Genomic DNA, 26,165 nt, shown 5'->3' with positions numbered 1-26,165 from the left:
TCCATTAAACAATAGTCAACATATGTATGTAAAGACTTGACAAATAAAGTGATGTGTTGTTGTACAAAGTGATGTGGCAACTAATAACTCATCCCCCCAGAGAAAAAAAAAAAAAAGTTTGCCACCTCACATGCATATCGCACCATGTTTTATGCATAAGAAGGAAATATATTCTTACACACTTGTTAATGTACACTTTTTATACACATAATATCCATAATTTTACGCTTCTTGTTTTATTTTTTATGTATATCCACAATACATAAAATGCATGATGTGTATCAACAATGTGCACTAACAAGTGTACACAATGCTCTACTTAAAAAGAAGTTTATGTAAAATCTCTATTAGTTGTAGCATTACTCTAACTGAAGAACATTGGTTTTATTACTACAAAGCAAGGATATAAGGCAAGTCCGTTAAAGAGAAGTCTATCACAATCTCTATGTTTTCAGATAATAAAAAATATCACTTTTTCCAATATAGCTTTAAATTCAACCATATACGCTATGGTACAAATTATTGGTCATCACAACATAGACATAAGTCAAAGTAGCTATTGCAGAAGCAATCAGTATCAACTACTGTCACTGTGCCTTCCCTTGCATACTGTAGCCACTGTTAATATGCATAAGTTGACTACCCATAACCCATTGAAGACACCTGCTAGCCATTTACAGTTTAATGCAGAGGACATGCTCAGCTGACCACAAACCTGAATTCTTGTTATTATTACATCAGAAGTTATCTCCTCTCTCCTACTTTCTAGCCTAGTTGCGGATTGTTTTCAGGGAAGAGTTTGGATTGTTGCACAATTGTTATAATAATCTTTTAAGTTGCCTTGTCCCTTTAGTTTATCTAACTGTTATTTGAATAAAGCTTAGGATTGATATTGGCTTTGTGATAGATTTTACCATATTGGTATGATAACTGTAAGTTTGGTGTGTTAGATGTCTAGGTCCTGTCACATTCTCTTCTCTTTTAACGGTCGTAAGGTCATATACATATATACATATATCACAAATATAATGATGCTTAACATTACAAATATTTGCAGCAGATTTCAATTCTGTTTATCTATATATATATATATATATAACCATTGATGATGCCAATAAAGGTTATCAGACATTTTCCAAACTTAGCAAGAAATTGCTATAGGAGGCTAGGTCTTTCCTCAATGAACACTCTTTCATTTGATTGAAGAGTGTTAATCCATTTTCACCCCATAGTTCACCATAGCACCACAGGGCAGAAGAAGGGGTGCTTCATGTGGTAGTGGAGGTCATAGCAACCCGTCAGTCAATGCTGGGTAATCGGTTAGCCATTTGAAAATTGAGAATGAGAAAACCCATCGTGCATTGGACATATATAACCACCCTCACTTAAGGGCGAACCTCACAAGCATGGTACCCACCCTTATGTGAGAGGGTGATTACATATGTTGGATACAACATATACCATTTCATAAAAGAGAGCTTGTATTGTATATCTAGTTCTGCCAAAGGTTCATACCCAAGTGGTAGATCAAATGAATTTAAGCTCAGTAACGCAGGTTCTATGCAAAGTTTGGTCGGTTAAACTTCAACAAGCACAAGCATTAACATAACTCGACTAGTCCCACCACAATTTGCAATTTTGCATGGATTTGTACAGTCTAAGATAGAAGTCCCAAGTCCCAAAACAAAATTTTGGGGCTGCTAGGGACTTTGATTGGCTTACAAGGTTCTTTATATGATTTTCTTGAAGATCAGAGCTGCGTTTTGATTTGTTAGTGAGTTTGAATAGGCTTCTTGAAGAAAACAACAAGAAGCAGCTTCATTCATGGAGCAGTCTCAGAACTTTCATATACTACGTAAGGAGAATCTCAAACTTCTATATGGCACCCTCCCCAATTGCACTTCAGTATTGGCAATATTTCCACTACATTCATTCACATGCACGAGGACAAACATCATGCATTCACATGCATAAACATTATGCAGTAAAATAATTGAAAAAGCATCCGCATTATATTGTACAGTATCAGCAGCCAAATCCTAACATTCTATACACTAAATAGTAAATACAGTGAAAATTCCACAATAAACAGAATAGTAATATCCAACACAAAGATCAACAACACAACAGAATAATACATTATGTCCAGAATTAAACTGGAAGCAAAATTTCTTTATCTTCCTTACTCTGCTGAGCACGTGGAGGATATTTTATGCAGTCCTGAGAAGACAAACTCTGACTGGCTACCAGCTTCAGAATTTACAGTTAGAATTTCCGATGATTGCAATGATAGTGGTAGTTAACATGCTAGTAATGGTGTATAACAACAACACTAATTCAAACTGAAAAGAGAAGAATGTACATCACTTCTTCAAAAGCTTCTGCGAGAAAATCCTCTTAGAATACGGGCTGTTGCGTGAAATTGCTTTGTGGGACTCAATTGCTTCTACCAATGCATTATGGATAGGACCCTAGTTCGTAAGGAAAAATCAGGACATTATTAAAGGATAAGATGACCAAATTCTTAGATGTGACTAACAAGATTTATGGACAAGAGAGATTAAAAAGTATACAGTACACCAAGGGAGGGTAGAGGGGGGGGGGGGGGGGGGGGGGGGGGGGGGGGGGGACACGAGCATGTGCAACAACACTAAAGAGTGATCACAGGGAGTCGCTTAAAAAAAGATGTTGATAACAGGTAAATGATTACCATACCTCAGAAACTCGAATAGCTGTTTGAACAACATAGTTAGCATGTGGATCTTGAAGCAACCGTTCAAATTGAGGAACAGATAGCAATTCATGAATAAGTCTTGATTGGCATTCATCATTAAATACCATAAGACATTTTTCAACCACATGGCTGCCGAACTTTTGTTTTGAGAGGTGTACATAGTTCCCTTCAAATTGAGAGATTAAATTTGAGGTGGCAGAAGGGATTCTCAACTCCAAGATGAACTGAATGACATAATTTCTGGCAAAAAGAAAACACAGAATTTGCATTCAGAAGAAAGGGTAGAACCACACACACGCACAAAAAAGGAAACATATTGCACCAGTCCACTTTACATGAAACAGGTGAGCAAACTATCATTAATTATGACAGTTAAATATGGAAACAATTTTCATCTTGGGGCCACAGATCTACTATTAAGCTAATTGTTGAAAAATCACAACTTGTCTCAAATTTCTCTCAAACTATGGATATTATTGGCTTAGTAGTTCCTAAGGTCTCATGAGATCCTGGGTTCGAAACTGCTTGCCAACATCTTGGGGCCACCCCGATGGGATTCCTCCCTGTAATAACTTGGTGTGTGTGGGTTGGAGGGACTGCATACACTCGAGAGAATAGTCAGATACTCAAAGAGATCTAAATACCCTCATTTGTCAAAATAATAATAATAATAATAATTGCCTCTGCTTTTCAATAAGCTTTGAGGACCACAAGGTTCTAGTTCTATATATATTTCTCCTTCCAAAGAACAGGCCACCAGTAGAAAAGGCTCTTTGTTAAAATATACAGCAAATTAGCCAAATTACCAAACAAGCTCAGTTTACTCAAAAACACAGTTGAGAAGAGCAGGTTGGGTTGGAAGAGAAGAGAAAGATAAGAAGGTAGTTGTGTTATAAACCAAATCATGAACCTGAAGCTCAGCATTTCATTGAGCTTGTCAGCTGAATGATTCCCCAGTTGCATGTCCACAAGAAAAGGTCACAATCAAAGCTAATGGACTTTATAGGATCAAAACATATATATTTTTTCCAAATATGTTTGCATTATGAATTTATGATAAGACATTTTATTACAGTGATTTTAACAAGATGATAATGTTCACAATTATTACAAACAAATTAGGATTTGGATTGGAATACAAATGATTCAAACTAAGTTGTTGATAACACACACACACACACACTAAAGTTTAGTTATCACCATGTTAGAATAATGGTTAAATGATTAACTTCATTATTTTCTAACAACTTAATCTTTTGGTACAAGCAGTAATCTATCATGGAATCAAAGATGAGATGTTGAGCTTGAACCCTATTCCCACTCTACCTTCCATTTAAGAATTTTTTTTTATTGATAAGACCTTCCATTTAAGAAATTAAAATTTTCATGTGTTGGCCCACTTATTGAGGGGAAGTCCAGGCTCACATGTGAAGGGGAATATTAGAATAATAGTTAAATGATTAAATTCACTATTTTTTTTTTTTTTTATAAATACTGATTAAATTCATCCTTTCCTAACAACTTAAGCTTTTGAGACAAGTTGTGATTTATCAACCATTAGCTTAATAGTAGATCTGTGCCACATGCAGAAGCTCCTAAATCTGGAACCTGAACATATATTTCTATTTTCTAGTGTACATGTCTACCACATTTCCATTTCATTAAAAGTTTGAACATATGATGTGTAGCTTTAGATTGATCAAATTATCATGAATTAATGATAGTTAAATATGGATACAATTTTCATCACTTAGAGAAACTTAAACAAGAAGAATTTGATTTATTGATATTCGAACAAAATAACTTTTCTTAATATGACTATTAGTAAAAATAGTATTGAGTGATATTAGTAGAGTGGTATATTTTCTTTGATTACCCATAAGCATCTTGAGAAAGCAGAAGTCCATTGGCAGAAATTTCTGCAACCAAGTTCTCTCGATGCTTCCCAATTGAATGACTGATGCATCTTTGCAAAACACAACATCCATGTTGATGAATTGCAATGTCAACACAATACTTTGCAGCAGCAACAAATATAAACTGCCAGATACATATTAAGAAAAGAAAGAAAGTGAAAATTTATATGAAGAGAAAGAATGACTAAAGAAAATGCAGAAATGGCAAACAAATTATGAGTCTAAACACCATTTTATTTGTTCCCACTAAAAATGGCACATGGATATGGGGAGGGGAGAGTCTATTACTCTAAACACTGACAAGCATGCCTTTTTTGCATCTAAAGGCTTTTTTTCTTTTATTATAATTTTATTTAAAGAAAAAAATAAATACATTCTGATTCATGCATTTATTATCAATTATCATGCCAGCTTAAACAGATTAGATGCCTCAATCTTGGTACAAAAAGTAGATTACATATGCTAGTAAGCAATTGCTTTTTTCTAATGCCACATCTAATACAATTCCTTACTAGACTAATGCACTAAGAAACTAAATTAGATTGTTTGCAGAATCTTGCAGGGCAGTTGCATTTAAGCCATGACAGAGCTGTGACAACTCCATTTCTTATATTGATAAAAGCTCTTTATCATTTTATGTTGATACTACAATTCCCACAATGTCTAGCACACATTAAGAGGGCGTGCCTAGACTACATATTAAACAAAAGGAGCAATAAACTAGGTGCACGTGACCGTGAAAGGCAGATACCACTTCAATTAACTACATATAAGTTTTTATTAATGTAATAAAAATCAATTAAAAGAAAAGAGGTAAAGGGGAACAACCCTAACATATGGGAAATATACAAAGGAAAAGCCCAATTGACCACTTCAACCAAATATGGCTGATTACTGTATTGCCCATTGATTTCTATAAATTAAAGTCCTCCTTTTCCCTCTTTTCTTTTAATCATAAAACGGCGAGATTGAGTCAAATTTTTTGCCCAACTAATCAACACAAAAACATGATTATCCTAGTATTCCTGCAACAAATTGTGATCGTTCCTTCTCTAGCCATTGAAAATTTTAATTCTTCTAATGGTAATTATGTTAATATAAATATAAACTACTTTTCATATGAAAACCTGCTCTGTTTCAATGGGTAAATTTATATCTCCTACTTCACCAATTATTGGCAACAGCTTGAAATGTTTCCAATATAGAAGGAGGGGTTTAAGGATTCCAGTACCTCTTGTGCTGGAACCACAAGTAAAATATAGGTCAGATACCATAGTTATTCCTTCTCAAGCCATTGTAAAATTTAATTTTCTAATGGTGATTCTGTTATTATAAATATAAACTACTTTTCATATGACACCATTATCCTATATCATGTGTTCTGTCAAGGACATGCTCTGTTTCAATGGCTAAATTTATATCTACTACTTCTCCAATTATTGGAAACAGCTTGAGATGTATTCAATACAGGAATGCTTCACAAACTTCTGTCATGAAGGTCCAACAGCTTGAAATGTGTCCAATATAGGAGGGGTTTGAGGGATTCCCCAGTGGTTTGTGGTACCTAGCAATAAATTAAAAAAGGGAAACAATATAGGAATGCTTCACAAAATTCTTTTCTTGAAGGTCCATCTACCAGGCCACTGAATTCTTCATTGTAAAATACTCTTCTTTTTTGGTTTACAACACTTTGCTTTGATGTGTTTGCAAAAGCTTAGGTCTGAATCATGGCTAAAATCTGAACTTAAATCTTGTAAGACTTTAAGGGAAAGAAAATGATGTAGAGGAAGACCCAAATAACACTATTTGTAGTAAAATAGTTCATGTTAATTAAGAAGATAACGGAAAGTATGATTTTGGATAGGATAGAATGGCAAAGAAGAATACATGAGACCAATACCAAAGTATGGGACTAAGGTTTGTTGTTGTTAAACTTTAGCGAGGACCAAAACAATATTCAACTAAATTACTAAAAATTAAAGTAGAGTCTTCTATATGTTGCAACCAAATTGTGAACTCTCATGCAATGATCTTTTCATGGTAACTCGGTAAGTTATAATGACCAAATTGTACACCTTAATAGCAATTAATGATATCATAATTTATTCTCAAATGACATTTGGTTTGATAAATGTATCATTGAAAGTGTAAGTGGTGATAGATTGGGAACAAACATGATTAGAAGCCATAAGGTAACTAGAACAACTTGATGATTATTGACCATAAGAAAACAATGCACACTTAGAAGAAAGCCAAAAGGCATGTCATTGTCCTTCATGCAAGTACAAATGCCCCATTACATCAATCAATTAATAATAATCTCAAACAGTCCAAATGCTCTATTGGTTAACTTAATTTTCTTGTTTGTCTAGTTACTTTGAACTAAAAGAATTCATAATATGGCAATCTAGTGGACTGTCACTGACCATTCAGGTACACACATGGTCATTTGGATATTCTGCTGAGCTAGTGAAATCTGATGACTTAAACATGTTAATATGAAAATGTATTGAAAGTAGAGGAGTAGCAACTCAACTATCTTAGATTATGTTTTTCACACCAATAACTGATCTTGGCATGTGATTATATCTGTTTCTGAACTAATATTTTGCATAATAAGAGAGCACCACATAGGAAAGTGAAGTGTTATCAATTATTTCAAGAATCACATATTTCAGACAAATAAACAGGCTTGTTTATACAAGGTTGGAGGAAATCAAATTTAATGCAGCTCATGAGCATCTTTTTCTTATACAGTATATTCTAAATAAACATCTGAGATCTGATTGGATTTTAGTTTATTATTTGTTCCTCCATATGAAAACTAGCACCAATGTTTGTTTTTATAAAACACAGAAAGTCAATGTAAGAATGACATCACAAAACCATTCATTCAAATAAGGGATAAACACAAAAGCTTAAAACATTGAGAGACGATTGTTTAACCTATCTACCATTAGCAGAATAAGACTGAAATTTCCAAGAAAAACTGAGCTTGAAATTATTAAAGTGCTGTTAATTCACACCCATTCCACACAATAATGACCGAAACATCACCAAACAATGTGATGGAAAAGATTCAATGATATTGAATTTTCAGAAATTTAGGCTACAATTTATCAATTTATAATCATAAACCAATCACATGAAATCATAAACAGATGTTGTAATATTTCTCAATTAAATTGATATGGATTTCCATTTCTTTCATAGTGACAAAATTGGATGTTTGTTAGGTAGAGAGTAAATCAGATTATACAGAAAAGCAAGGTAAAAAGGTTTAAAATTGCGCCTGATGATTAGGATCATAAATTTAAAAAAAATTACAGATATGAGCAATCAGGCATACTAGAGCATATATTATAAACTGAAGACCAACCATGGTTATATTACATATATGTTTAGCATGCTATTGTGTAAACTCAAGCAACTTAAAAGAAAATTAAAATCTTCACCTTGTTATCTTCATGACTAAGGCATTGCAAGCAACGCTGGATCACATGATTTCCATTCAGGTCCTTGATGAGAGCAAGAAACCCTGGTTCAAGGGCAGATATAACCAGTGAAATCTGCTGCCTTGTTTTGAGAGTCTCAATCAGCTTCTGTACCACTCGAGTGCTGATAGAAAGAAAAGACATGTTAATGTTGACAAAAAAAAAAAAAAAAAAAAAAAAAGGTGATATGAAAATTTTAATATGCCCTAAAAAAAAAAAAAAAAAAAAAAAAAAAGGTGATATGAAAATTTTAATATGCCCATGACTTACCCATGAGGGTTTAAAGAGATTCTAACAAGCTGCCCTGGTTCTGCAGTTACCATAAGCAGGATCTGCAATCTCTGTTCTTCATTACACACATCCAACAACTTCTGCATAAGGTAATTCCCAAATGGGTTCACCATAAGTTCAACTACATAGTTGATGATCTCATTAAATACTATTTGCACATCTTTTGGGGTACCCTCATCAAAAATCCTTTGTAAAAATCGACAGCCATACTGATCTTTTGCTAGCAAATATATGTATCCTTGAGCTTCTGCCAGAGAGTTATACTTAGGCGGTATAGAGAATGGAAAATTTATCCTTGCACTTTGAGCATTGTCACAAATTTCTGCACTTTGGTGCCAGCCATCTAGCTGTGACCTTCCTAGACGCTTACTCATACCAATTTCATGTAAGGCAACCTTACTCCGACCCCTTGAAGGATTGAATCCCTTGTTGACTGAATGATTTAAAGCTTCACCTTGAATGATGAAACTCTCATCACTAGTAAGAGACTCGAGACCTGGTTGTGGAATTCTAATATTTAAAGGTGTCCTAGTCCTCCCACCGGATAGTGGAAGGCCCAAATGTAGCGCGTTTTCAACACTCAAATGAGGCCTTGGGCTAGTCATTTGAGGAGTGTTGAGCAGATTCAGTACACCTCTTGCTTCATTCAAATTCATTCCGTCTTGCTGAGCATAGAATAGAGACTCAGCCATTGGAAGACCACTCAAAGAAGTGGTGAAATTGGATACAGGACTTCCTCCAAGGTAATAGTTATCCATCTGCTCCTTTGTATTATTCTGCCATGGAAAATTCATTGAGCTATTGCAGTAATTAAACTGAGGGAAAAAGTTATCAGCCTGTCTGGGGGACACCCTTGACCCCAATAAACTGCCCATGTTATGTTCTTGCTGCAATCCCGACAATCCCGGACTCATCTGACCATCAAAACTCATAGCATTTGATGGAACAGGGGATTGAAATCTCATGTGATCAAAAAATCCTCTCCTGACATTGTCATAGTCCCCATGTTTGTCAATAGTGGTTTGATTACTCCCACTGAAACAACAATCACGATACAGAAGCCTATCCCGGTCTACCGAGAAATCTCTCAAATTAGAAAATTCCTCTTTCCCATTGCTAATATACACATTACTAAGATTCCTACACAGACTCAGTTCATCAATCAAACTCTCATTGGTTTTGTTCCTAACAGATGAAACGGGTATTTTGGAACCCAAACATAATCCATCTGGGTAATGAGAATTTCCAAAGGGCATGTGGGGTTTAAGCTCTTCCGATGGAGGTGTGGTAGGTGATCCATTGTCAGAGAAAGAATTCCCACCTGAGCACAGTGTTGATGAAGAGCCATTTGAATGCAAAGACAACATACTCACAGGAGAGGAGGCACATGTATACTTATTATTATAATGACATGAAGGATCATCAACATACATACCATTCAAGCCATGACCAACAAGATGAGTATGATTATGTTGTTGATGCAGATGATGAGGATGAGGATGATGATGATGATTATGTATATTGTGTGATGTTGCATGAGGGATCTCATCCAACAACATTTCAAGCTCCTTATCATTCTTCATCTTCTCTCCAATCTCAAAACTCTTCCAAAAAAATCAAACAATCAAACAACAACAATACACATAAAACTCCGCACCAAACAGATAGAGACCACAAACCAAACAAATCCCAATCTCCAGAATCAGAAAAGCCACATCAGAAATCGATTCAAACTGACTAAATAATAAATACCCAGAAGAGATAACCACTTTTTATCATCTGGGTAATGGTTTTTTTTTCCTTTTTTGTGATGATGGAAGAGAAATTTCAATTACATTTCATTCCAACAAAATTCATGTCATTTGGGTTTTGGGTTTTTCTTTTTGTGAGGAGTTGGTGAAGCATGCAAAGATTGAAGGGATTATTAGATACGGTTATACCATATGGGACCGTAGATAAACCACCCTGTACGCTCTCTCACGCCATTAAAGCTGGAGAGCAAGAGACGCTACAGCCTATAGAGGGCCTCTTATAGAAAAACAAAATACACTTCTTTTTTGTTTTGTGTATATAATATATGAATTTGAACACTCGCACACACATCCAAAAGGCACAAAACACACACTGTGGAGTCTCAAAACACAGTATTCAAAGCATTTTACTTTTAATACTTTTCTTGCAAAAAAAAATTTTTTATGTAAAAATCATGAAGCTGACACTCTTTAATGGTGCGTGTATGACACGCACGACAGTGACAGTGGGTCCCTTGCAAATGAACAATTGTTCTTGTTTGTCTCTCCGAGTTGCTTCAGTACTTTGACTGGTGGAGGCTTAAAATCTTCTTAAGTCGCGTGGAGGAAATAATTTATGTTTTAAAGTTTAACAAAATAATAATAATAATAATTAATTGATGATAAAGATTTTTTCCTTTGATTTTTCTGTTATTGATATCTGTCTATGTGTCCAATTTGCAACAACCCTTTCCTATTCTATTTCTCTAATATCGGTTCTCAGTAAATCATGTGTGTGAAAATATGTGTGGGTAAAAAATTAAGTACAAATATGTGTAATATTGTTTAAAAATTGAAAATATGTGGTTGAGTAGTGTATCAAATGGGGCCTATGTTCACAGTATTTTCATAACAAATTTTTAGTAGCAAGTTATTACAGGTTGTTATTAATAGAATAAAAAAGTAATTTTAGTGATAAATTCAAATTATAATCAATAATAATTAACCACCTATGATTTATTATGAAAATATTATGAATATAACACTTCTCGTTTTGAATTATTTTATATGTTCTTTTAGAAATTTTGGGTGACAAAAAAATTTCCCCACTGACTTACTTCCTTGTCAAGTTGCCAGTTGCCACTACCCTGATTCTCCCAAAAAAAAAAAGAAAAAAAAAAAAGAAAAAAGAAAGAGAAAGAAAGAAAGAAAGAAAGAAAGTTGCCATTACCTTCAATTCGTTAAATTTATTATTATTAGAAACCATAAGATTTCCCACCACATACCTTTAAAGCAATGATCATTTTATAAGTATAAGTACTTGTGAGGTATGAAAGGTAAGGACCAGAGTTTAAGTTTTTAACAGGGAGCGTCACACACATATATAATTAGGAGTGGCAAAATTGGACACGACTCGCGAACCCGACACGATACGACACAACATGACATGAAATTAGCAGGTTATGGGTTGAGTCTTATTGAGTTTGTGTCATATTCAAGTTGACACGACTGATTCGTTTAATAAATGAGTTGGGTTAGTATTCAACATATGAAACTCATTTGACCTGTTTGACCCGTTTAATTAATTAACATTTTACCAATATACCCTTCAAACCCTAGATATATAAACTTATTAATTGTTGTAATTTATTTTCTTTGACATATTGTGATTGATTATTTGTGATATTGAGATGGACAAAATTTAGCTACAAAATTGGTTGTAGCCTTAGGCTACAAACTCATTAAATAAAATAAATATTACTGCATATTTTGAAAATCTAACCGTTGAATTACATGCTCTTTACGCTCTTAATACACATGTCAATTTTTGTGTCAATCAGATATCATTTACTGTATAATCTATAATCTTATATTTTATGCATAATTTTAAATTACAAGAACTTGTAATTTAAAAATTTATTGATGACATAGCTATTGATCTTTAATTTTCTTGAAATTTTGCAAACATGGAGGATATAATAAGAAGATGCAATCCAATGGTAGATTTGTCAAAATTCACCTCTAATAAAAAGATATTGAGTGAGTTTGTAGCCTAAGGTTACAATCAATTTTGTAGCTAAACTTTGTCCTATTGAGATATGCTTTAGTTTTGAATGACTATTTGTGATGAAATTACTTGTTAGTTCTGAATTTTATATTAAAAATATTTTTTTGTTTGTTTTTTCATAATTTTTTTTCTTTTTATTTTGATAATATCTAATAAGCAGGTCGACATGACTGACCCGTTTAATAAATATGTCGTATTAGGGTTGAGGAATCTTGACCTGTTTAATAAACATGTCGGGTTAGTGTTGACCTATATAATCCGATACTCATGAGTTGATACGACACGTGAACATGAATTGCCACCCCTAGATACACTTAGATTAGGCTAGAGTAGAAATTATATTTTGTAAAAGAAGAAGAAGAAGAAGAAGAAGAAACCATAAGATTTGAATGTAGGACTTATAAGCTATTTATCATCAAGTCAAAAACATCAAATGGTAGGTAAAATTTGAATTCAAGACTCTTATTCAAAAAACTTTACAGATTGAGTTAATTGAAATTTTAAGTTGTTAAATCATTTTTCTATGTCAATAATAATAAAAATAAGGCATGAGGTTTGGGGCAGTTGCAAAAATGACTACCCCACCCAATACTCCCACATCATTCTACAAGTAATCTTGATATAAATTTTTTTTATGGAAATAAATTTTTTGTTTGTATAGAAACATTGTTTTGATAAAATTTTAATATTCACATATCTATTATCACAATTTAAAATTAGGGTAAATTACTTTTGAAACCTTAGAATTTTGGGTATGTTTTATTATTATTATTATTATTTTTTGTTGAGAAAAGTTGGGTATGTTTTATTTAAACCTTAAACTTTTAAAATATATCTTTTAAATCTCAAAACTTCTAAAAACATTTCATTTAGACCTTATAGTTTCAAATAATTTCACTTAAACCTTGGACTTTTTGGTAAGTTTATTCAAACTTCAAATTTTGAAATAAATTTCATTTAAACCAACTAATCATGTGATGTTTGACAGTTTGAGGGGGGTAAACATTGAGAAAAAAGGTGATAAAAGGTTAAAATGAAAAGTTTTTTAAAATGCTGAGGTTTAAATAAAACATTTTGAAAGTTTTTTTTTTTTTTTTGAAAAGAAATTGTGGGGGCATTTTTTGCTTCAAGGAAACTCATGTGTACTCCTAGGCAATTTTTGCTCTTTGTCCCACATTGGAAGGGGAAACCCTTCCAATGTGGGACAAAGAGCAAAAATTGCCTAAAGAGTTGAGGCATTTGGGATTTATCTCAAATATCAAGCTTTCATTGTCCATATTCACCCTTTTAATCGACAAAATGGCTAACATGTCATTAACTTTTTTTTTTTTTTTTTTTTTTGCGAGGACATGTTAGTAACTTTGGGACCCAGAAAATGTGGCCGACTTGCATCAAAATTGGCCGTGACCATTTTATATGGCTTACATTACACCTAAGTCATCAACCTCACTTTTTTCTGATCAGTGATCACCTTCACGTTTTTTGCAAAAGGAGAATGGGGTAGATGAGGTATATTATGTGACTCCAGAATTTAGTTTGCATTAAATTGATATATATTGGCTGTAAAAGATACACCTTTGGCTTATTTAGCAACCAAAAAAAAAAAAGATACACCTTTGGCTTTGAGAAAGGAGAAAGGGTATTCAGAGTAGCATGGGGCATGTATTTGCCTTTTTGTGTAACTTTCGTGGTCACTTCCTCCAAAGAGCCACAAGATTATCAGGTTCAATATTTAAATAAATCAATTTGTTACTTAGTGCATTTCTTAAGAGAGAGCACTAAGTAACGAATTGATTTATTATTTTTATATCTAATATTGAATTATAATCATGTATTTATAAGAGATTAGTTCTAAATGTGTTTACTGTGTTATATGTGCTTAAATCCTAACTAACCCATCTAATCTTAACTAACTAACTAACTAATTAAAAGAATCCAAATCTTCTGTCCCACTTTCTGTCCACTCTATACTCCACAATAAATACTTGCCACGTGATACTATTAAATAACTGTAGGATTAATAAGTCAATAATGATAATATTTAATTAATTAGGTGAACACGTAGTAAGTATTATTGGTGGAGTATAGAGTGGAGCAAGAAAGTGGACAGAAGATTTGGACTCATTAAAAGGATTGTAACTGTTATTATTTGACTCCTAACACACACAGGGAAGGGATTTTTTTTATTTTTTTTTTATGAAAGGAAATAAGTTTTAATATAAAGGCACGCCATAAACTCTAAACTCTACTTAAAATTGAAAAGATGCCATCTTTGACATACATGACTAACCTATTAGAACATCAAGACAATTGACAATTAATGGATATGGGTCATATACTCGTATGGGTAAGAAAGATAATTGGTAATAATCACATCCTTCTGCATAGTTTTTTTTTTCTTGATTTTTTTTTTTTTTTTTTGACAAACAAGGGTATCCAAATCTCTTCAAGTATCTTTTTTTTTTTTTTTAAGTAAACAGTAATACTTATTAGAACACACACGAAAATAATATTCTATCTATCCAATATATATATATATATATATTTCTAAATTAAGGAACAATTTATTGGATTCCCACAGAAAATTAAAAGAAATATTATTATTATTAATTATTGATGTCACACTTTCAAAGTAAAAACAAATTCTTTACTAACATGTTTTTGCCTATAAATGTTTTACCTTATATCTCATGTGTTTCTTTTATATCTTGAGTATCTATATGTTTCTTTTTTAAAATTAATGGAAAAGGTATAAATAATTTTAAGGGTAAATTACTGTTTAAACTTTCAAAATATTTCTGTGGGGGAGTTTTTTGCTCTAAGGAAACTCATGAGTNCCACCCCACCCCCCCCCACCCAAAAAAAAAAAAAAAATGACACGAGAATGTTGCAGTTGGGTTCGATTCAGAAGGTGCATGGGCATGCACGTGGCAAGCTTCCATTGGCAATAAGATTTTGTGGCATTGGGAACCTGTGGGCCCAACAAAATTCTCGCTTTCCGGCTAAGGCAACGTATCAAAAAGATTTTTTTCTTTGCTTCTCAAATAAATAAAAAAAAAATTTTCTTTTTTTCTACCTTTTTCTCTTCCACTTCTTTGCTTATTAATAATTTTGTATTTATTAGCATCAAAGAGTTAATTTAGTGATTCTTAAGGTCAGCATCTTAAGGCCACCTCATAACATTTTTTCCTATAAAAATCTAATGTCAGATACTCAAAAAATCTAAACTCTAAACAACCTTGTATGTCAAAAAAAAAAATTAATAATAACAATAATTTTGCATTTGTTCACTCACAAAAAAAATTAATAATTTTGCATTGGGGCTTCAAAAAAAAAAAAAAAAAAAAAAGACTGCATTTGGGATTTATCTCAAATATCAAGCTTTCATTGTCCATATTCACCCTTTTAATCGACAAAATGGCTAACATGTCATTAACTTTTTTTTTTTTTTTTTTTTTTGCGAGGACATGTTAGTAACTTTGGGACCCAGAAAATGTGGCCGACTTGCATCAAAATTGGCCGTGACCATTTTATATGGCTTACATTACACCTAAGTCATCAACCTCACTTTTTTCTGATCAGTGATCACCTTCACGTTTTTTGCAAAAGGAGAATGGGGTAGATGAGGTATATTATGTGACTCCAGAATTTAGTCTGCATTAAATTGATATATATTGGCTGTAAAAGATACACCTTTGGCTTATTTAGCAACAAAAAAAAAAAAGATACACCTTTGGCTTTGAGAAAGGAGAAAGGGTATTCAGAGTAGCATGGGGCATGTATTTGCCTTTTTGTGTAACTTTCGTGGTCACTTCCTCCAAAGAGCCACAAGATTATCAGGTTCAATATTTAAATAAATCAATTTGTTACTTAGTGCATTTCTTAAGAGAGAGCACTAAGTAACGAATTGATTTATTATTTTTATATCTAATATTGAATTATAATCATGTATTTATAAGAGATTAGTTTAAATGTGTTTACTGTGTTATATGTGACCCTATCTTAACTAACTAACTAACTAAAGGAATCCAAATCTTCTGTCCCATTTCCACTCTAATCATAATACTACGTGAACTATAACGTAGATAACAAATGATAATATAGTGAAACATAGGATAATGAAGACAAATTTGAATTAAAAGGATTGTAACTGTTATTATTTGACTCCTAACACACACAAGGGAAAGGGATTTTTTTTTTATTTTTTTTTTTATGAAAGGAAATAAGGTTTTAATATAAAGGCACGCCATAAACTCTAAACTCTACTTAAAACTGAAAAGATGCCAATCTTTGACATACATGACTAACCTATTAGAACATCAAGACAATTGACAATTAATGGATATGGGTCATATACTCGTATGGGTAAGAAAGATAATTGGTAATAATCACATCCTTCTGCATAGTTTTTTTTTTCTTGATTTTTTTTTTTTTTTTTGACAAACAAGGGTATCCAAATCTCTTCAAGTATCTTTTTTTTTTTTTTTAAGTAAACAGTAATACTTATTAGAACACACACGAAAATAATATTCTATCTATCCATATATATATATATATATATTCTAAATTAAGGAAACATTATTAATTTTTTTGGGTGGGGGGGGGTGGGGTGTGGTTTGAGATGTGCACCTGCCAACTTTTTCTTTTGTTTTTATGCATGTGCACACTCTTCTTCTTTTTTTGGTCAAAAGGAAAATGCATTAAAGACTAAAGGAACAAAAACTGGTTCAGGACAAGTCCTGCTTAAGTACATGCCTGCTAATTCAGAGCCTAACCCATCAGTAACGTCCACAGGTGGACTATTAAACAAAATAAATTGCTCCTCTTGAACAGCTCTTTGCTTGGCAAGCTTATCTGCACTTCTATTGGTCTCCCTAAATGTTTAAACCGAACCTGGGGAATCGGGGTAGTCAGAAGCCTGCACTCATCCACCAAAGAAGAAATGGGAGTGTTAGTTCCTCTTGGTGAGTTTAAGATATCTATAATAGACTTGGCATCTAGCTCAGCTTCTAAACAATTGAAATTCCTATCAATACAAAGTGAAAGGTCATCACGGAGGGCCCACAATTCTGCACACACTCTTCTTACGTCTACACTTCCTTGTTTCAATGGGTCTACTCTTTTAATTAAAATTTATTGGATAAATTTTGCTAATATATCCTGAAGTTTGGGCTAATAGCCTAATATTTACCAGGTTTAAAACTTTTCAAAACTAGTTAATTTGATCTCTAAAGCCAACTTAGTTTCTAAACAGTTACTTATTTTTTCTCAACTGTTTTAGGAACTAAATTGGTTAGCTTTGAAAAGTCTTGGACCTGATTGGCATTATCTCAAACCTCAAAAGGGATGTGAATGAAATTTACCCAAATTTATTTAAGGTATTTAAACTTTTAGATAATGTATTTTGATTTATAGTAAAAAGGATAGTATTATTAGATAATTATTATTATTTTTAACAACTTGCCAAGGAGGAAAGTTGTGATTAGAGTGCCAAGAGTCTCGTAGCCTTTTAGGATTGTAGTTCAACTAGTTAGCAATTAGCCCCTGCTAGTATATCCATTGCATCAAAGTTTTAAATTCCTTCTCTTTTGTGTTGTAACTACCGAATTAAAAAAAAAAAAAAGTAGCTGTAATTAGAGTTTCATTCTTTGCACATGGATCTACTATTGACATACCTAGTTGGTTAGCCGTCTTTTCCATTCAATTCCCACCTATTTATTTCTACTTTTTTCGTCATTGCATCCTACCATCCCAAGGTTATACATGCTTGAGGCGTGTCCTTTTGTATGCCTAGTGAACCACAATCAGAAATTTTCCTCCTTGTTTAACCAAACTAAAAACAAATATGCCCTTTCCCCTTCCCTTTCCTATTGTCCCTTTCTCTTTCTCATCCTTTCTTAACATTTTCTTGTCATCTTCCTCCAAACACTGCTTGTTTTTCTACTCGTGACTCTTGTGGTCCACAAAATTTTCTGTTTAAGAGTAGCACTGCACTCCTACTGGTGCATGCAACTCCTTTTGCCTCCTTAACCATGGAGAATCACATTGAAGCCAAAGAATATGGCTGGACGGATAGCGGTGACTCAGACTTCAGTGTTGACCTGTTTCCTGAAGAACATGAGTTAGATTTGCTCTCCAGTGAAGACAGTGAAACACCCTTTGCAAGACATGGTCCCACAGTTGACCCTAATCTTGAGGAAATTGCAATCCAACGCAACTTCTGGAATCTCTATGCAATAGGTTTTATCTTGGACTATAGAAAATTCTCGGTAAGTCACTTACAACACATCATTGATAACGCATGGAAAATGAGAGGGACAGTTTCAATAGTAGGTAGAGAATCTTACTTCTATGTCTTTCATTTCGAGTTTGAGGAGGACCTCCTACATATATGCAATGAAGGCCCTTGGGCTATTGATGGTGCTTTGTTAGTTTTAGAAAGGTGGAGGCCGAACTTGATATTGTGTCATCTTTAGTTGAATTACATATCCGTTTGGGTTCAGTCGCATGGATTACCCTTGGAATACCAATACCTTGAGTTAGCTGAAAAAATAGGTCACATGATGGGATTATTGGAAAGGGTTGATTGGGAGGATAAAATACCAGGGAGATTCATGCGTGTGAAGGTCAGAATAGATTCGTGGCTTCCTGTAATTGTAGGGTTCATGTTGAGGTTAGATGATGGATCAAGAGCCTGGATTAGGTGTAGATATGAAAGGGTTCATAAGTTGTGTACCAAATGTGGTCTTATTGGTCACACCCATGGACGGACAATGCACTCACTGCATGGAGGACATTGAGATCATGCTATATAGCCAGAGACTTAGAATTCAAGACCTCCACCAAGTACAATACAGATTTGATGCCTTGCAACCTCAATTCACCAATGACCTTCGCGCTTTCCATAACCGTAGAAGAAGATGGACTACTCAGATACGATATGGACTCTTCAACCACCCAACAAATCATGCAGCTCCAACCCATCCTAATACTGCTTACCTTGATCCCAGTACCCCAAGCACACCACATTCCCCATATGCAGAAACCCTAACCTTCAATCTTTAGCCCCACAACAATGTTGCTTACCCCACACCCACTCACCCATCAGTTGTTAACCAGCAACCACATACTAATGGCTCCACACTTCACTCAGAAATTAATCTCCTCAATCTGAACAACCCCACCACAAAAACCCAACCTATAAGCCAAGAACCTTCCTATAATCAACATGGAACTGCAAACATAAATAGCTTGACCAGAGCTTTGACAGTCCCACCCACCCTAGCAAACTCTCTCAACTCATTCATTCCTAATATTGAAGAAGGAGAACCAGAGGTTTTCTCCAATGCATGGCTTGGAGTTAGCATTGCTGTGCACAATCACAACCCCCTACTGAATCATCCCAATTTTAGCTCAAACAATGCAAGTTTTCTATGAGACCTCCTTGGTTACCACCTGGTGAATCAAACCTTAAGTGGACTTGGATAAAAGGAACTGGTCCATATATAACAAATGGATTAAACCATCATCCCTAATTTGAGGACTCTGACACTGAAAGTGGTACCATTGCAGTTATGTTTAACTTGGATAAGCTGAATGAAGAGAGACTAGAAGCCATGCAGGAACAAGGTTGGGCAAAATGATGCATTTTGGAATCCCCTGATTCTTTCATTGAGTCTTTAGTTCAAAGGGTCAATTGCGGGAGATTCATATTTGAACTAGGGGGTTCAAGTCATGGGCTAAGTTTAATTGCTCCACAAACCAATGAGGGCCATAATAGAGCTAATTCAGGAACCAGCAACAACAACAATGACCCGTCCCTTGTCATTGAAACCCATCAGCAGAACCAACATGCAATCACAACTCTTGAGGGGCAGCCCATAAATTTTAAGCCTACAGTAGAGGATTTAAGCCTATTTAAGCCACTCAACCTAGGACTAGGACCCCCATCACCTATAAGCTTTATACCCTCATCTCTATAAAACACATACCTCAGCTGCAATGAAGCCTGGGACTCAACAATAGAAATTGAAACCATCATAGTGAGCTTCAGGAAATGAATTAGAAAGGAAATTTGGAGGTTTGGTAGAAACATTAAACAAAGGTTATGCTCTGCTCTTTTTGATGAAGAAGTTCTTCAGGTGAGAAATTTGATCGCTCCAGAAATATCAATAGATACTTGCACCCCTTTCTTCCATGTTGAATCTGACTCAGGGCTTTGGGAAGCTGGCCTTCAATAGCTTCCCAATCAGCCATGTGGATCTTGAGAGGGCTGGGCACCCCCTTTGCAGTTCTATAATGCCAAAAAAAGGCCCAGGTGCATAAACTAGACATCTTGTTTCTAATGGAGACAAAGCTAGTATAGAATAAGGGCAGAGAGGTTTTGGAGAAATGTGGATTTTGCAAGGGATGTGAATATCCAAGAGAGGGACTCAGTGGTGGACTACTCCTTAGTTGGCAACCAAATCAAAATCTCAGCATTCAGTATGGCTTAAAGCACTTAATTCATGCTAATCTTTTTGACCACAAAGGTACCCCTCTTTCCATAACTTTTATTTAATTTTGGTTGGAACTGAAATAATTGAAGCATATAGCTAAACCAATCTGGTTAAGCATTGGGGATTTTAATTAGGTTTTGTCACATGAGGACAAATTTTCTTTTAACAATAGGAACATAGTAGGAGCTGATTTATTCCTAAATACCCTTAATGAGCTTGAATTGTGTGAACTTGAGGCTAAAGGTCAAAGGTTTACCTGGATGAATAGAAGGGAGGATGAAGCTTTTGTTATGGAGAGACTAGATAGAGCCTTTGCTTCTATGGAGTGGATAAATACATATCCACATTATGCACTTTATAATCACCATATCTTAAGATCAGATCATGGGTCTATTTTGTTGGATTTTGAAATGCAGCAACCCTTTAGAAGAAGGCCCTTTAGAATTGAGAGGATGTGGATGACACATATTGAATGTAAGGCAATGATTCAAAGTGCTTAGAAAGTGCATACACAAGGGTCTAGAGCTTTCAAACTTCAACATAAGTTAGGCAATGTTAGAAAGCAAGCCATTGAATGGCATAAAACAGTTTTTGGGAAGGTAGAGAAAGACATCAAGGAAAAACAACAAAGACTTCAAGAAGTTCAAAACACCATCCAAACCTTAGCTGATGTAAGAAAAGAAAGAGACCTTAGAGAAGAGATTGAGAGTTTGATGATTAGGGAAGAAATCATGTGGGCTCAAAAAGCTAGAAGTGAATGGTTTATTCAAGGTGATAGAAACACTAAATATTTTCAAACACTAGTGAAGCCAAGAAGAGATAGAAGCAAAATCTTACACCTCAAAACAGATGAAGGAATTATCACTGAGGACTATGAGGTTATTGAAAGCACCTTATTCAATCACTTCAAGAACTAGTTTACTGAAACAGGAACAATTTCCTTTCACACTTTGATAAAGGAACTAGAAACACTTCCTATCCCTAAAATTGACCAACATCAGCAAGCTACCCTTGACGTGCCTATAACAGATGATGAAATTGAAAGGGCAGTCTTCCAATTGGGTCCTTGCTTGCTCACTTCCAAGTGCAGGAGATCGTAACAATATAATTATCGGAGTACCAAGGTCGAACCACAAGGAGCAGGGTAAATTCAAAGACAATATAATTAAATAAAAATTTGGGTTAAGAAGAAAAATACTTTTGCTTGGTGATTGTTAATAGGAATAATAATAAAAACCGATTTAAATCAATAATGTAAATATTAGGGCATCGGGGTGTTTCCCTATATCGATATAAAATTCTTTGTGATCTAAGAAATTATATATTTCACAATTGATTGTTCTTATACAATTAAAAACTTATGATTCGGTTGAATTGAGATAATTCAAGAACGCATGATAATCTAGATTAATAATGCGGTTAGAAAAGTTTTCAGAAAAACCAATTCACTTTAAAACCTGATTTCTATTTGAAACTATTAGAAATTCATCTAAACAATAAGAAAAACATGATTGAACTTATTGAAATCATGGAAGAACTAATACATGAAAAGAAATCTAATTGAACAATCAAATATGTTGTTGATAAAATCCTAGAAAGAATCACATTGAATATTCATACCGTATAGAAGAAACATAACCCCTAGCCCTAGCAAAGAGTTTAGGCTGCCATTAGAGAAAGGAAAATACAAGTTTTTCTCTGCCTAAAATTCGTTCTCATAGCCTCCCTTCAAAACCCTAATGTCTAAGTGTCCAAAGAAAATAAAACATTTACTATTTTAATTTCCGTTCAGGTTTACAGCAGTAACTTGTGAGTTAATTTCAGCCGTCAAAAAATTGAGAATTTCAAAAAACTCAAAACTGGAAAGTTGTAGATATTTAAATCACGGTTCCAATCCATCTAGCTTTGTGTCAATTGGATTTTTGATGAGAGAGATACGCCCAAAATACTGATTAGTGCTCAAATTAGATTTTTCCTTTTCAAATTCTGCCTCTTTGATTTCTTTCCTTATTTGAAGCTTCCAATCATGGTAGACGATCCAAGCACTCCAGCTGTACCTCCTTAGACATTTAAGCATGGTCCTTTAGCTCCACTTTAATTCTAGTTTGGCCTCCATTCTCTCACAAATTCTTGTAAACTCATCTTTCTCACATGATTTCTTGAAAGTAGAAAATTATACACAATGAATAGCATCTTATTCAAGAAATTATGTAAAGATAAATAATAGGGACTAATGCAAATCATGGCTTAATTATATAAATTAAGTATAGTAATAAGGAGATAACACCCTATAAATATATAACAAGTATACATTTTAAGGCGTTATCAATCCTCATAAAGCTCCTGGACCAGATGGGATACTTGCTTTCTTCTACCATGAATACTAGGACATTGTGAAGCAGGACATCCTCAATTCAGTCCAGGCTTTCTTTCATTATGGTTCCCTTCTCAAATCCTTAAACCAAACTTTCCTTACTCTTATACCTAAGGTTAGTTGCCTTGAGGAGGTAACCCACTTTAGACCAATTAGTCTCTGCAATGTCACATACAAAATCATCTCCAAAATTCTGGTGAGTAGGTTAAAACCACTTATGGATAAACTAATCTCACCATTTCAAAATGCTTTTATCCAAGGTAGGAGTATCACTAACAATATTCTTCTTGCTCATGAAATCTTTGATACCCTAAAAAGGAAAAAAGGAAGGAAAAAAGGGTTTGGGGCCTTGAAGATTGATATGTGCAAAGCATATGACGTAGCTGTCATGCTATCCATGAATTTCAGTTACACATGGGTGAATTGGATCATGATATGTGTCACTACTGTCCAGTATACCTAGATTATTAATGGCAACCCTATACAAATGATCCATCCAACTAGGGGTATTAGACAAGGTGATCCCATATCCCCTTACCTTTTTCTTCTTTGTGCCAACATTCTCTCAATAGCATTCATTCAAGCTGAAAACGGAAGACAAATCAAGGGTATTACAATTGGAAGACAAGGTGTCTCCTTCACTAACCTCTTTTTTGCAGATGACTCCTTTTTCTTCTTCCCAAATGACAAGACTTCCCTTGCCAACATAAGGAAGATAATTTTGTAGTATTGCTCTATTTCTGGTCAATGCATAAACTTCACTAAATCAGACATGTTCTGCTCTCCTAGCATTCCCCAAAATGACCAAGAAAACATAGCAAGCACCTTACAGGTCAACCTTATTAAGAATCCTAGTAGGTACCTAGGCATTAACTTCAAACTTCGAGGTAGGAGAGTGATTGACTTTCAGGACCTAGTAGATAGAGTCCAAGAAAAACTAAAAGGATGGAAAGCCAAACTCTTTCCTCAAGCAAGTAGAGTAACCTTAATCTCATATGTTCTTCAATCTATGCCTTTGTATACCATTTCCTACTTCAAAGTTCCTGAATCTGTGTGCAACAAGCTAGATGACATAATAAGAGCCTTTTGGTGAGGGCATGATCATGGAACTAGGAAGTTACACTTGGTGAGTTGGGAAACAATCTGTAAACCTAAGAGAATGGGAGGCCTTAGGATCAAAAAATTTAGCTCTATCAACCAAGCAATGTGTCAAAACAATATTGGAGAATCCAGAACAATCTTAACTCTCTGATGGCCAAGACTTTCAAAACCAAATATTTCCCTAGATCTTCCTTAAGAGAATAACAAACCTAAACCTCACCATTCATGGATCTGGAGAAACATCACAAAAACCCAATTTGCTCCCCTTCATCAAGGTCGTTGGTTGATTGGAAATGGTCACCAAATCCCCCTCTCTCATCTTAATTGGTTTCACTGCCTAAACCAAACCCTTAGGGATCATAATCTCACCAATGACACTATGGCTAATCTCTTTGAGAATTAAACAAAATCATGGAATTGTGACTTGGTTAGGAAGCTTTACCATCCATGCACTGCTAAGGAGATTCTGCACATTCCAATACATAAAACTCAGGGCAATAATGACAAGCTAATTTGGAAACACTCCACTTCTAGTGAATACAAAGTTTACAAGGCCTACAATTTAATCCACCAAAACCAGAGCCATTCAAGTACAATATCATAGAATACGTCTAGCATAGCCCCATCTATTTGGAGTTTCTTTTGGAAAGTTAAATTACCCTTGAAAATACTCCTCTTTATATGGAAGCTCCTGCATAATAGCTTACCTACCTAGTAGAAGAGGTATCCATATTGCTAATAGATGCTTGATGTGTGATGAAGAGGAAGAAACAACAACAAATCTTTTCTTAAACTGCCCCTTTGCAAGAGCTATTTGGCATGGCTCAATCTTGGGATTGAGAATTTATGAGCTACAGTTCAATTCCGCAGAACAGTGGCTAAGTTAGTGCATAACCTCAAGTAGCGCATTGGAGCAAAATAGAATAAATTACTTACAAGCTCTCTTCACCACCCTTTGGTCAATTTGGAACCATAGAAATATGATTCTGCATCAAGGAAAGATTCCTAACCCTGTTGAAGTTATTCTCATTTCTTAATCTCTTACTTGTAGGTATCAGGAAGCTTTCAATCAAAGCCAGATGCAGAAAATCAACACAAATCCAAAGCAAACCAAAAGCATCCCCCATCAGAGTTGGCAACTTCTCATCAAGGTGGCAGCAAACAAAAATAGAAAGGCTGGGAAATATGGTTTTGCTTTTGAAGCCAATAAATTAGATGGGAGTACTCTTTTCAAAGGTGGAGCCAATAGTGGTAGGCAGTCTATCTACATGGCAACTCAGGAAGCATTGGTGGAATCAATTCTCAAAGCCAAAGACTTAGGATTCTATAGAATCCTAGTATTGTGCAACAGCAAGAAACTAGTGCAAATTTGTAACTAGACCAGCAAAACCTCTTGGCTGGATCAAGCTCTCCTATTAGACCTATACCAGTTGCAGTAGCAAAGACTGTTTATATATGTCATTTTTGTTCCTAGACTTGTTATATCTCATGAACTTAATCTAGCTACTAGAGCTGCTAACTGTCCAGGTCAATTTTGCTACATGGACCCAAGCCCAATATAAGGCTCATCTCTTGTAATGCTCCTTTTAGCTAATGAATGTTTTTAGTTGGTATTAAAAAAAAAAAAAAACTCTTTTATTATTATGAAGTAATAACTATATACCACATTAGTCATTATGAAAAAAAATTGTGCAAAAATTTGTATTTGGAGATTTATTAATTACAAAAAATAACTTGTAATGTCTTTTGGCTTAAGAATTAAAAAGGTTTAAGAATAGTATGTATATATGAATATATTGGGAAAGGATCAAGATTCTCCCATTCTCTTCTATGATAGTTCGGATGTAAGATCTATGCCCCTCCAATATTGGACAGCCGGCCCTCCCATGCTCAATTCTCAATTATTCTCCCAAGCCCAACTTTAGTTTTAGGCCTTTTCACCTTATGTATTCCAAATAA

At 34.4% G+C, this 26,165-nt stretch overlaps 1 protein-coding gene and 1 long non-coding RNA gene across 2 annotated transcripts; one reads left to right on the top strand and one right to left on the bottom strand.

Moving 5' to 3' along the window:
- Positions 1–1,990: 1,990 nt before the first annotated feature.
- LOC112007538 (pumilio homolog 2) lies at positions 1,991–10,495 on the bottom strand. The gene is made up of 5 exons (XM_024039891.2): positions 8,415–10,495; positions 8,106–8,268; positions 4,611–4,774; positions 2,716–2,974; positions 1,991–2,471 (listed from the first exon to the last, which is right to left on the bottom strand). The coding sequence occupies exons 1-5, from the start codon at positions 10,016–10,018 to the stop codon at positions 2,364–2,366; spliced, it is 2,298 nt and encodes a 765-aa protein (XP_023895659.1). The 5' UTR covers positions 10,019–10,495; the 3' UTR covers positions 1,991–2,363.
- A 7,613-nt stretch (positions 10,496–18,108) lies between these two features.
- Positions 18,109–25,708, top strand: LOC136067576 (uncharacterized). Its single transcript, XR_010629027.1, has 2 exons — positions 18,109–20,764; positions 25,258–25,708. It is a non-coding gene; the product is annotated as an uncharacterized LOC136067576 (long non-coding RNA).
- Positions 25,709–26,165: the final 457 nt, after the last annotated feature.

Source organism: Quercus suber, unplaced genomic scaffold, assembly GCF_002906115.3.
Source record: "Quercus suber isolate HL8 unplaced genomic scaffold, Cork oak 2.0 scaffold_78, whole genome shotgun sequence".
NCBI classification, from domain to species: domain Eukaryota; kingdom Viridiplantae; phylum Streptophyta; class Magnoliopsida; order Fagales; family Fagaceae; genus Quercus; species Quercus suber.
This window is presented reverse-complemented; position numbering and strand designations above follow the sequence as displayed.